Source organism: Ictalurus punctatus, chromosome 1 (assembly GCF_001660625.3).
Source record: "Ictalurus punctatus breed USDA103 chromosome 1, Coco_2.0, whole genome shotgun sequence".
Taxonomy (NCBI): Eukaryota; Metazoa; Chordata; class Actinopteri; order Siluriformes; family Ictaluridae; genus Ictalurus; species Ictalurus punctatus.
The window spans coordinates 28,172,363-28,186,005 of NC_030416.2; the positions used below are offsets into that span (position 1 = coordinate 28,172,363).

At 39.3% G+C, this 13,643-nt stretch overlaps 1 protein-coding gene across 1 annotated transcript in view; it reads right to left on the reverse strand.

Moving 5' to 3' along the window:
• The window catches only part of sspo (SCO-spondin), a 103,169-nt gene that overhangs the window by 17,958 nt on the left and 71,568 nt on the right, over window positions 1-13,643 (reverse strand). Inside the window, exons 78-94 of the mRNA XM_047158090.2 lie at window positions 13,578-13,613; window positions 12,583-12,747; window positions 12,033-12,242; window positions 11,097-11,264; window positions 10,749-10,883; window positions 8,379-8,622; window positions 8,054-8,206; window positions 7,802-7,848; window positions 7,187-7,357; window positions 6,487-6,663; window positions 4,361-4,516; window positions 4,021-4,142; window positions 2,303-2,439; window positions 2,152-2,198; window positions 1,788-2,051; window positions 718-879; window positions 412-528 (exon numbers count right to left, since the gene is read on the reverse strand). Of these exons, the coding sequence (XP_047014046.2) occupies window positions 412-528; window positions 718-879; window positions 1,788-2,051; window positions 2,152-2,198; window positions 2,303-2,439; window positions 4,021-4,142; window positions 4,361-4,516; window positions 6,487-6,663; window positions 7,187-7,357; window positions 7,802-7,848; window positions 8,054-8,206; window positions 8,379-8,622; window positions 10,749-10,883; window positions 11,097-11,264; window positions 12,033-12,242; window positions 12,583-12,747; window positions 13,578-13,613 (2,511 nt within the window). The remainder of the gene's footprint in view (window positions 1-411; window positions 529-717; window positions 880-1,787; window positions 2,052-2,151; window positions 2,199-2,302; window positions 2,440-4,020; window positions 4,143-4,360; window positions 4,517-6,486; window positions 6,664-7,186; window positions 7,358-7,801; window positions 7,849-8,053; window positions 8,207-8,378; window positions 8,623-10,748; window positions 10,884-11,096; window positions 11,265-12,032; window positions 12,243-12,582; window positions 12,748-13,577; window positions 13,614-13,643) is intronic.

Genomic DNA, 13,643 nt, shown 5'->3' on the forward strand with positions numbered 1-13,643 from the left:
TCAGACGGTAGAACGGGTTGTCCACTAATCGTAGGGTTGGCGGTTCGATTTCGACATGACTCCACATGCTGAAGTGTCCTTGGGCAAGACACTGACCAACCAAGTTGCTCCCGATGGCAAGTTAGCACCTTGCATGGCAGCTCTGCTACCATTGGTGTGTGAGTGTGTATGTGAATGGGTGAATGAGACACAGTGTAAAGCGCTTTGGATAAAAGCGCTATATAAGTGCAGACCATTTACCATTTAGAAATTGTCACTTCACTACAGTATGGGTAACAAAAAAAAATCTTTACGTGTACGTTGTTACTTTTTTAACATGTTCTGAAATGTATAAAATGTTTTGAATTTCTTTTTAACACAGTGAATAAGTAAACTTTTCTTAGTGTTACTGTAATGACATGTTGGTTGTACCTGGGTGACAGACTCCCTGCAGACACTGCACATGCTCCCAACGGTCAGCACAGCTACGAGGACACTGATTGGCACAGGACGCCTCGTAGACCCGCCCTCTGTCTTCACAGCGCTCACCTGAGAGCAGACACGGAGTATCAGTAAAATCATACACATTTCAGTTCAATAGAACAATAACCTTGGTGTTTGGCATCTGTGTGTATGTTAACGCATATGCACAATTAAATTAATGTACACACATCCTTTCGCCTGTTATCATACCATGTACAGCATGCGTGTGTGTATGTGTGTATGTGCATACAGTACTTGGACAGAGGCCGGTGTTGCAGGCCTGTGATTGGCTCTGCCGTCTTGTACATTGTGGTCCGAGGGTTGTTGCCAGGGCTGTTCGCTCACGCTGGCGGAATCCTCCACTACATGGCTCCTGACACACACTCCACGTCCCCCACACACTCCACTGACATGGGTCTGCAGATGACAAAACATCAATGTCACACAGTTGAGCATGGAGAGTCTAAAAGTTTATCGTAATGCCCTCATAGGACAAAGCATATTTTTCATATAAGCCCCTGACACAGAATTTTAACATGAGGTCAAGTTATTTTTCCCTATCATGTCCGTCTCTGTGAATAGACTTTGTAAAATCTTGCCAAAATTACTGTAGCAGTTTATACTGTGGTTCCTTTTGCTACTGGGGCCACAAATTGAAGGAACATTCTAGTATATTCTCCCATTTCATCTCATTTTCATCTGAAAAAGAATTTTCCCTGCACCAACAAAAAAAAGGAAAAGAAAAAAAACAGAAAACCTACTTCATCAAAAACTTACTTATGATGAGTGCAGGATAAGGAAATAAAAATATAGGCAGAAAAATCCAATTTTGGCCCAAAACTAGTTTTAAATGTTTTCTCTTTTTTTGGCCACAGTAACATCCAGTGAGTCTGGTTTCTCCAAACTGCCACACATTTCCTGAATTCTGTTGTCAAAGGCATTTTCCATCATTTCTTTCATTCTTTCAGAGATGGGATTAATTTCTCAGAGGGAGTTGTTGTGTGGGTTTGCATGGATGCCACAAAACCAGAACAGCCATTTATTGTATGGGTCCAGTGTTTGAAAGATAGTTGGATAAAACTATATTCAGTACACAGGGATTATATCATTTTGAAGCAAAGATTTTGGGCATTGATCGGTATCGATCAGTATCAGAATTGTTTTCTGAAATGAAAAAGTGGTATTGTGCCATCTCTAGACGAAATTTTTGTCCGCCATAATCACAAAAAAAGGTGCGGATGTGTTGGTCGGGGAAATGCTGGAGTATTCCTTTAAGTTGACACTCATGATATTTCAGTAATATGAGTACTGTGAGTGATGATCACCTATGCAGACATCGGGTTGGGGGCAGATCCTCTCCTCCTGCAGGGGTTTGGAGCACTCCCCCCCCCTCTCACTGACAGGTAACCCAGAGTCCACATCCAGACATGTTCGGTAGCGCCTCTGCACTGACACCAGAGCTGTTTCAAGCATTCCTAGACCTGCACTGACATCTTCACAATCAGTCATGGCAGAGTCAGAGTGGAGGAGACAGGAGGTACGAACACACGGAGAACAGGGGGTCCACTCTGACCACTCACTGAGTGACACTAAAAGAATGATAAAGTGTGTGAGTAACAAACGTTTCTCTTGAAAGATTCATAGTAAGTCCAAGCCTTATTATTTTAAAATACATTTCATTTTTTATACCTTCACATTCTTGAGAATCACACTGCAAAGACCCATTATGGCATAAACTGAAATACAGGAAAATGTCCAAATATATAATCTTCCACGTTTTTCTCTTGAGCCTTTGAATTAAAGGACAAGTGAAGTAAAAGCTGAGTGTGGATGGTCTTACCATGTCCTGCAGCCTATATTGAGCACTCCACCCTGTGGGATAGTGACAGGGACAGGTGAGCCTGTGTCCCGCTGGATGAGGTGAACACAGCCACACTGTTCTGCAGGCACACACGTCCCATTCTGTTGCAGTAGACCCTGTAGGCATCCAGAGGGACATGGAGTTCTGAAAAAGCTTGATGATGATTTAATAAGCTAATACCAGCAAGCAAAATAATAAATCTTAAGCTGTATTCTGGAATATGGATTTAAGAAAAATACTCTTCATGTTTACAATAATTACCCTGCCATGTGTCATGGTAAAAATAACTCAGTGGGGTTGACAGGCTGACACCACCCTTATAATCTTTGAAAATGTGAGGTTATATACTTCAGTTAAAAGAAATATTCCACAATTTTTCAACCTACTCTCTAACTACTATGTGTGTGATTTCTACTGAGGAAAGAAAGGGAGTAGTTGTTGAAGGGTGGTTGTTGAACTCCAAAATAAAAATGTATCAAATTGAAAATATGCATTTTCCAGGACTCTTGTTCACAATGTGCTCATACTGAACATCCTTTAAACACACATAGGGACATCTTTACTCTTTACCTTAACTATACAGCTATACACTAGAGCTGTTGTCATGACCACCACTATCAAGTCCAAGACCAGATCAAGTCACGGCCAAGTGTTAAGGTGGTTGAGGCCAAGAAGAGATTGAATCCAAATGAGTCAAGGCCCAACTATTTCAAGGCCAAGAATTTGTACCAGTGCACTGTGCCAATGATTAGGCTGTTTTATAAAATAATGAATTACTTCTTGTCAAAAGACAATAAGAACATTATCTTTTACAAACTCTTGTTTGAAACCAAAACCATATTTAATAACCAATGCCCAAGTACAGATGCCAATAAGTCTGAGAAAAATCCAGGTCAATACAGACAACATCTGGAGCCTGGACTCAAGTCCTTCAGCCCTACTACATACTGTAATCAATTTAATCCCTGGTTCCTCTCAAGGTTTCTTCCTTATGTCATCTCAAGGAGTTTTTCCCCCCACTGTTACCTTTGGTTTATTCATTAGTATCCAAATCTCTGGATTTCTATAAAGTCACTTTGTGCTGATCATTAGAAGCGCTATGCCATCTTCTAAACATGTCAGTAGGTGGAAGACCACAACCTACCATCTTTTTTTCTATTGGCCCATGCTCAATTCTAGTTCAATTGAATTCGCTTTTTTGCCATGGAGATTTTATTTACATTGAACGAACGAATGAATGAACAAACGAACGAATGAATGGATGAATAAATGAATGAATATGCAACCATGCAGTGTAAATTCAAAACCAAAGCAAATTAAGTCATAGCAGTTCAAAACAGCTCAGTTTATGAAAAGGCGAATGATACAGATTTAGAGCTTAACTTATAGCCTTAGAGCTTAACAAATATCTGCGACTGCTTCAACGACTGACTTTATAAGTGATTTTCAGGTGTATGAGCTTTTCCCTCCCTCATTACAGAAACACGCATCAAAATATTTGATGCACACATTCTACAGATATAACTGTTCGAGAGAAACTCTAGAGTTTTTCCTTTGAGAAACTCAGAAAGACTGAGAAAAACAGTCTTTTTGCAGGTCAGCACTTTAAATCTTGCAGATTTAAAGAGGCAGCTTGGCAATGTAATGAGTCTTGTGGCTGTTCCTCTTACTTATAAGGTGTAGAAGGTTATGCTGACCTGAGGGCAGTAGCAGCCGTCTGTACACCCCGACTGCCCCACGCATGCATCCAACTGCCCTTGCAATGCACACTGCTTCTCACATGGAGAACCACAGTCCGGTTGGAACGGTTCCATACATTCTAAGGTACACACACCACACAGGAGAAGGACAAATACTTTTGATAGTAAAGGTTACACACTAGATATATTTATCTCTCCATATAGACAATAAGGTGAGATATAAAGTAGAAAAAAGGAAAATTTTAGTGACCTTAACTTTCATTTGGACCACACACACACACACACACACACACACACACACACACACACACACACACAAACACAGCAGTAGGCTCACCCTGGCAGTCTTGAGGTTTGCAGGCTCTGCTCTGCTTCTCAATCTCTATGCAATGCTGCCCCCTAGTGGCCGAAGACAGAGGCACACGATAGCGCTGCTGCCACTGAGATACACAGGAACACACTGTCCACTCACTCCACTCAGACATGGGACAGTCTGTGACAGGGTGAAAAAGAGAAAGAGGAGAGCATAAACACGTCAATAATAATAATAATAATAATAATAATAATAATAATAATAATAAACATTAAACACCTTTCCTTATTGTTTTTAACTTACACTGTACTACAAAAAAAAAAACCCTCCATGACATGATTTAATTTGAGTAGTTCCATAATAAACTTTTCAGTGTTATGTGGCAAAATGACCTTTTTTATTGTAACACTTTACAATAACAGTACATGAATAATCATGCACTAATACCTGAGGTAATACTTACTGAAATATGAAGTAATGATGAGTTAAGCCATGTACTAATTGTAAACTAATGAAGCGCTAACCTTAACTATGACGTGAGTCTTATGAATTCATGTGTGAATAACGACCCCCTTAAGTACATGTTAGTACATAATTGTTAGGTGAATGAGAACCAGTGTAAAACGCTTTGGAACTGCTAAGGTTAACAAAGTGTTATATAAGTGCAGACCATTTACCATTTACCACCTTAAACATGTTCAACATTCATTAGGTACATTAGATACATTAGATACATTCATTTGCTAGCTCAAATTGGTATGGGAATGATATTAACTCGTATTTGTACTTAACCCTTCTGTTCTGTTCACTACTTGGCAATGGATGTCTCAAGAAATTAAAGCAATAGTTTCAGGTCTGTGAAGCTGGTTGGACAGTTGACTTTCCGATATAACTCCTCCATGTTAATTGGGCTAAGGTTTTTGCTATCATTATACACAGCACTTCTTTTTTTTTTCTTTATATAATATTGTCTGTAATAGGTGTAGCTGTAGCTTTGAACACAACAAAACTGTGAAAATAAAAATGGTTACACTTTACAAAGTGTACACTTTACAACAGTACATGAATAATCATGCACTAATACCTGTATTAGGACTTACTTACATATGAACATTAATATGAACAAATATGAACATATGCAGCTGCGTACACAAACATCATTGGATGGTTCTGGATCACTAATTTCACTGATCCTCCTTATCGAATGTAAAAAAACGCATGAAAAATAAACACCAATAATTTTACTACATGCTCTGGTGGGTTGGGCCCAGGAAACTGCTCCTTTGCCCACAAGTGTGAAATTAATACAGTAACATTTATTGATTTAGCAGAGGCTATTATCTATTAACATTAAAAAACAGTGTTCTATACAATTATTATCTGGTGTTTTAGTCTTAGATGTCGCTGTGGATCAGTGTAAATTATGAAAGTAAACCAGCACCATCCAGTGATGTTTGTGTATGCAGCAAAAACATGAAATTATGCACAATTAATTCATATTCTTTCTTATAGAGCATATTCGATTTGGTTTACCTTCACGAGTTAATTAATACATTAACCATTCACACACACACAAATTGTAGCAGAACAAATGGTGGTGATCACTCATGGATTAGATAGATAGATAGATAGATAGATAGATAGATAGATAGATAGATAGGTCGATCGATCAATCTAGCACTACCAGAAAGTGCTTAATGGTAGTGCAACCTTATACAGCATATGAACAATATAATGTTACAAAATTGTATTTTGTGGTTTAATACAATTCAATTCAATTTTATTTCTGTAGCAGGTTTAACAATAGACATTGCCACTAAGCAGCTTTACAGAAATCTGGATGTAGATTTAGATCCCTAATAATCAAGTCAGAGGTGACAGTGTCAAGGAAAAACATCCTGAGATGACATGAGGAAGAAACCTTGAGAGGAACCAGACTCATCCTCTATACAAATGTAGAAGTGTAAAGTCAAACACAATTATGTGTGTCAAAAGGTTGTTCAGTAGGAGTATACTGTGAATGAATAAGTGTACTGGGATGAACACAAGGCAAGCTTTATGATATCTATTTGAGACCTTCCCATTGTCAGTATGAACTACTTTCTTCTGGTCGTACACCATATTTGGCGTCAGCCACAGTGCTAACTCACCTGGGCACGGCCTCTTGTAGCACAGGCGAGTCTCCTCACTTTGTCTTTCTGTGTCCGTGGAAACGGGACAAGCATGATCACCTGTCTCTTCACACAAACAATGCCTACGCCTGGACACCACACCTGCACCACAGCTCCGTGAGCATGAAGACCAGCTGGACCATGGACACAGGTCATCTGAGACAAAAGCACGTGATCAGGATATTACTCAGCATCAGAAGTCACTTTGTTACCATAAAATATGAGAAAAATACATATAGCAGTTTTAATAACAGACATTGCCAGAATGTAGCGTTATAACCATCCAGAACAAGCCAAGATGTAAAGTGTGCTCCAAAAATATGAATCCACTCATAAGAACTGTCTTTAATTATTAAAAGGTAACACAGTTTCAAACTAAATAAAAAAGTGTGTTCTTATTAACTTAGCGTGGGAAGGATTAAAAAATACTGTACACAGAGTAGAGAACCGTAGTAACTGAGTCAATATCAGGTGTTAATCAGTGAGAGATGATAATATTACATCTTTGCAATCGGTGTATACATGTATTATCCATTTAAAAGAAATATCTGGAAACTTGTATTGATTTTTTAACTGATGAAATAAAAACATGTCTTTATAGTGGACTCGGATATTAGAAGCTGACTGTAGGTGAGCAGTCCTGAGTTCAATACAGCACATGTAAAAAAGACTTTATTACCGAGACAGGGAGCAACGTGGCAGTGCTGCATCTCTCTCTCTGCCCCGGGACAGTGTGTCCCATTGTTTCGTGGTGGAGGGTTGATACAGGCCCGAGTCCGGATCTGATTTCCTTGACCACACGTCACAGAACAGTCAGACCAGACAGACCATGGAGTCCAGCCTCCATCCACTGAGAAGATAAAAAGCTGTCTTAGCATCCTTATTTACAAAATAATGGGGGAAAATAGCACTTACAGCATTATGAGCATCAGGAGTATGTTGGCTTTGACTAAGAAAGACATATATTTATTTATTTATTTTAAATCTAACTGTGTTTATATTTAATATTTACACATTCATTTTACACTAAATTACTGTGACTAAAAAAGAATTCAGGATTTTCATGTACTATGCAAAAGAAGAAGCTTTTAATTGATATAAAGTGATGAATTGTTTTTTTTTTTAATTATGATAAATATATAAATAACATGTAAATTCATTATTGAGCAAAATAATCATGATTATTATTTTAGTCATTATTGTGGAACTACAGGTTTTTATGTAACTGGGAATTTTGTTATGCAGTTTTTGAGATGCCTTTAAGTCATTAATTTATTTTTCAGGCTGTACCTACCTCGACAGTAAATATCCTGGCAGTATTCTCCTTCAGGAATACATGTGCTGAATACAAAAACATGAATACAAAAACAACTAGTATCATATAGCACATAACACAGAATGCTTGTGTACGCACGCTTTGCATGTGTATGCATCATATACAGCATTTATGTACAGGGTGCTATTATTCACATCATATCAAATTCTAATTGGGAAAATCTGCAAACCAAGTTATATGTATTAATGTAGGCAGATGTTTATAACTCACCATTGTTTACATTCCCCTTCTAACCATGTGTCACCAACAGACAACGACTGGTTGCCATGGAGACACAGCGGTGGGCAAAGACCTGGGTCACATGGCTTGTGTTGAACATCATCGAACTGACAGTCATCATCTGGGGTCTCGGGAATCAGTGACCTGGAATGACAGTGCATTTCTCAGCATTTGTCCATCTATCCATTTTCAGTATCTGCCCCATTCCCTCTCTGTCCATCACCACCTTCTAATCTATGCAAGTTATACAGCTTTCCTTCATCTTATCTTTCCTTCATTAGACTCCAGTCCCAACTCTCCCTCTGTAACACCTCACCTGAAACGTGTTCTCTGTCCTGCCCCACAGGTAACACTGCAGGAGGCCCAGCTGGACCACGAGCTCCAGGAGCAACTTCTATTTCCTGCACAGGTGAGGTTGGTGCAGGAGAGAACTCCATCTGCGCAGCTGCAGTTGTTGCAGTCAACTTGGTGCTGACTGCCTGCGGTCCAGCTTTGCCCAAGTGCATCTATGCAGTCACACTGCCACAGCTTCACACACACCCCATCCTGCTTTAGCTCACCTACATACAAACATATGTAATAAGGACAAAGGAGGATAATGCTAATCCTGTCAATCGCCTGCTTTAAAGTGGTATAATTGCATAATTACAACAGCTATAAAAATATTCATGAGAAAACGATATTTTAATGTTATACCACAGCACTGTTGCATTCTTGAATCTGATTGGGCAGAAGGTGTTGATTATCTATAAGAGCAGAGTAATAGTACTACTTACAGTATACTGTATTATAGCACAGTATAATAGTACTATAATAGTTTCTGGGTGCAAGGTTTAATTAGTTAGTTAGAGTTACATTTATATAGCGCTTTTCTAGACACTCAAAACGCTTTATATAGTATGGGGTGGGGGGGGGGGGGGGGGCTCCTAAAGAACCAATAGTGTGTAGCATCTACCTGGATGATGTGACGGAAGCCATAGTGCGCCAGTACGCCCACCACACACCAGTTGTTAGTGGAGAGGAAAGAGTGATGTAGCCACTTCAGAGATGGGGATCATTAGGGGGCCATGATAGAAAAGGGCCAATAGGGGAATTTCGCCAGGACACCGGGGTTATACCCCTACTCTTTTACGATAAGTGTCCTGGGATTTTTAATGACCACAGAGAGTCAGGACCTCGGTTTAATGTCATTCAAAAGACAGTGCTGTTTTTACAGTATAGTGTCCCTGTCACTATACTGGGGTATTAGGCCCCACACAGACCACAGGGTTAGCATCACCTGCTGGCCTCACTAATACCACTTCCAGCAGCACCCTTAGCTTTCCGCAGGATGGCTCCCAGCCAAGTACTGGCCAGGCTCAACCCTGCTTAGCTTCAGTGGGAAATCAGGCAAGAAGCACAAGGAGATAAGGTTCTGGTTTACAGTTACATTTACATTTATTCATTTAGCAGACACTTTTATCCAGTGTGACTTACAAATGAGGAAATACAACCTGGGGTTGGCATTTTTAGGGTTAGTTACGTGCTCACAGAAGAGGTGGGTATTTAGCTGTTTTTTGAAGATAGTGACAGATTCTGTGGTCCGGATTGAGGTTGGAAGTTCATTCCACCACTGAGGGACAGTTAGTGTGAAGATTCTGGAAAGGGACCTCGTGCCTCGCTGAGTAGGCACTACTAAACCTTCGGGAGAGTGTTGAGGTAGGGGCGTGCTGATCCAGACAAGGTCTTGTATATGAGAATCAAGGCCATCAAGGCCTGGTTTATATCATCGCAATCATTCTAATATGGTATTTTTTAGAACAATTTACATAGGGACCTATAAAGAGGACAACCCATATGATGGGCTAAAAAGTGTTGATTTGGTGAAGTTTTTTGTAAATAATAATTTAGTTGGATTTTATAGAGGGAATCTTCAGTGTTAGAGCTTTATAACAGTCAAGGTAAAGCTGTAAGTTTTCTGACACATAAAAGTCTTCAAAACAGATTACTGCACCTTCATCGATTAAATAGCAGCACACCTTGGTGTGTTTTATTCCTTACTTATAGCGGCTCCTATTGAGATACATGCATAAAAATGGGAAGACTAGCATAAAGTTATGTATTGCACATGCATATTAAATTTGGTACGCATACAGTTGTCCCTTTTCACATAAACTACAGCACCCTATACACTGTAGTATACAGTATTGTGGACTGACTGAATATATTTTGTCAGTCTCATTCTACATATCATCCAAATCAGGTTTGATGAAGATTATATATCATTTTGAGGAGCAGCAGCAAAAAAAACAAGTACATACTGTATATATAATATAACAGCGCAAAACACTTCCAAGTTTTCTTGATATCAAGCAAAAAATAGCAGTTAAATAATTAAACATGGGGATTTTGTTGGTTAATAGAGTAAGTAAGTAAAATAATCTTGCCACATTAAACATAATTACATGGCAAAAACAACTAATATAACATTTTGATAAAACTGGACAAGCTGCCAGGTACTGTCTTTTACCTTAGTAATGCATGATAATTACTGTGCACCTATCTCCACAGTAAAACTCATATCTCTTTAAATATACTAATATCATGTTATAAGTGCCAATGAAATATATACATTTCATATTGAAGGATATGCTAATATCATATTAATATATGTAAGTGTCAGGTCATCTTATCCCTGGTCCCTTACCCTGAGGACAGCGGCAGCCTGGCTGGCACTCAGCATTGTCCTGGCACTGAATGTCTTGCTGTAGGTCAGTGCAATCCTGAGGGCACTCATTGGCACAGGGCACAAACTCCTGACCCAGTGGGCATCCACGCTCATCTGGAATGTAGAAATAGAGTAAACAATACCTCCACACAATAGACTGCATTTTGGGTGTTGTCTATATACATACAAAAACATCTGCATAAAACTGTGCCTCCTCCAACTCCTGTACACTGGTCTGTAACAAGTGTTCATTTAAAATTTTCTTCTCATCCACCACAAGAAACCTTAAAGCCTATACATCCTAATCAATGCATTAGCGAAGCATACCACATGGTTTGGTGTTGCATGGTTTGACCTGGTTCTTCTCTCCGAGACATTTGAGTCCCCCATTTTTGGGTGGAGGGCTGGAGCAGGAACGAGTACGAATAGAGCGACCACCCCCACATGACTTATCACAGTGTGACCACGGACTCCAGCGAGACCAACTCCCATCCACTGAGAAGAGACAAAACAGAAAGAGCTGTAAGGGTTTCATTTAAAACACACGCTTTAGACACTACGATATGAAACGGAAACCAGTCGATCTTTTGGCCACATCTTATCATTTGGGCACATTTCTTAATGCAATTACAAACTATAACTATTTTTATATTTACATTCATTTAGATTTACAGTACATTTACTCCACATCTGATCACTATTGCTCTATATTTCACTAACCATTTCTAACCAGTTTGTCTAACTATATCTCTCAGCATTCAAGCAAACCGTTTTCTCCACTTTTACAAAAAACAGCTTTAAATCATTGCATCTTGACACATGATCTGATTAAAGTTTGATGAATATTCTATGAACATTTGAGGAGGAGTAGCAAAGAACAGTTAGATATATTGTCACAGGGTAAATTACACCCAAGATGGCTAATAGTAAGGTTATTTTTAATCCACTAAAAAGTATTACCTGGCGACAAGCAGAAATATGAAATTTTGACAAAACTGGACATAATAATGGCAGATACTGTCTTTTGCTTTAGTAATGGACTGTGCTTATGGTATACACATCTACCCAATGATACAAAAAATAGGAAAATATCTCAATTTTATTAAAAGCAGGGGGAAAACTTACATCTGGTGTTATAACTAACTGCTAACTTTAAGCAGGATAAGGTTCTTACATGTACACAAAACACTTTTCGTTAGCACATACAGTACTTAAAACACTTAAATCTCTACATAAAACAGTAGTGAGATATTGAATTCTCACCACGGCAAGCGCGGATGTTGCAGAAGCGGTTCTCCACGTTGCCTTCGATGATCCCTGAACACCAAGTTCCGTTAATCCCGGGGGCGATGAAGCTGCGGACACGCTGCTGCTGACCAACGCCACAAGAGCGTGAACACACACTCCACTCTCCCCACTCCGTCCACGAGCAGTTTCTATGGGAACATGCCTCATCCACACACACTCCACCATCTCCCAAACAACAACAACAAAGCCAGGTGAGTTCAATAGTGTTTCCAGTACAAATGTAGACAAGAGCTTATTTACAAGTCAGGATATCTGTTTACTGAGTCACTGGGAGCTTGGAAGGTTAAATAAAGTTTAACATGCAGTCTGGATTGACAAATCGTCATCTGGATTAAAGTCACAGAGCTATCCATGACTTATACAAGAAAGATGGCATTAACTAATATTATACACTTCTAAAGTTAATTCTATTTATTGGCTGAGCTGAAAGGTAATAGTAGATGAATACTACATGACTGTGGCTAGAATTTGAGGATTAGAGTGTGGGTAGTAACTGCATGTTTACCAGGACACTGAGGGAGATTGCAGACTTTCTGCTGTCTGTTTTGTCCTGTGCATGGTGCACTGATACATTTTCTCTGCCGAAACTTGAGTGCAGGGTGACCTGCTTCATTGCAGGATTTAGAACAGGAACTCCATGGTGTCCACTGGGAGAAACCCAAGTCCTCATCTAAAGTCAGCCGAGAGAGAGGGGGGGGGGGGGGGGGGGGGGGGGTGCAGGAAACGGCTCAATGTCACAATAAAGGTTAGTGAGAATTTTGTTTATTTTTAAACCTAGGGTTAGGCTTAGGGGATAGGGTTAGGCTTAGGGTTAGCTTAAACTAATGTTAAATACTGTTCAGATTGTATTTTGCAACTGTGCATGATAACATTTGACTTGAAAGTGTTATATAGTGACTGCTATACAATAATCATCAATTCCTCTATTTTAGCATTGCTACATCACAGCTGCAGTTTTCCATCCTGAGATTGGGTTACAGTCTGTGTGGAGTATCCTATGTTTTCCCTGTGTCTGCGTGGGTTTCCTCCAGGTTCTCTGGTTTATTCCCATTCCCCAAAACATGCCAGTAGGTGGACTGGCTACTTTAATCTGACCCTAGGGTCAAGATTCAGCATTAGTTCAAGACTCAGCATGTCCCTGACCAGGCTAACGGGTGCTGATGATGAATAAATTAAGGAATTATTTCCTCTATTTAGTTTTTGTGTATTTTTCCCCTAGAAAGAAAAGACCTATCATCTTGTTTTGTACTGGCTCATACTGCAAGCTGACTAAATCAATTCAACACAAAGTAACTGCTACAAGAAGTTAATTCCTTTTTGATATTCTTTCATCCTCTTCCATTCAAGTGAGGTTTGGCCAGAAAAGTTTATTTGCATTTAGCCTATCAGCTCCTTAAGGATGCAACACTGAATATTAATAAGTGGGTGGGAACGCAATAAAAATGATACACACTTTATGCACTACAGTTTATAGTATTCATTTTGTGACTGAATGATTACCTGATAGGGGAGGTTTGCTTGTAGGAAGCACATCCACTGCAAATAGAGTGTGATTATAAATTAGAC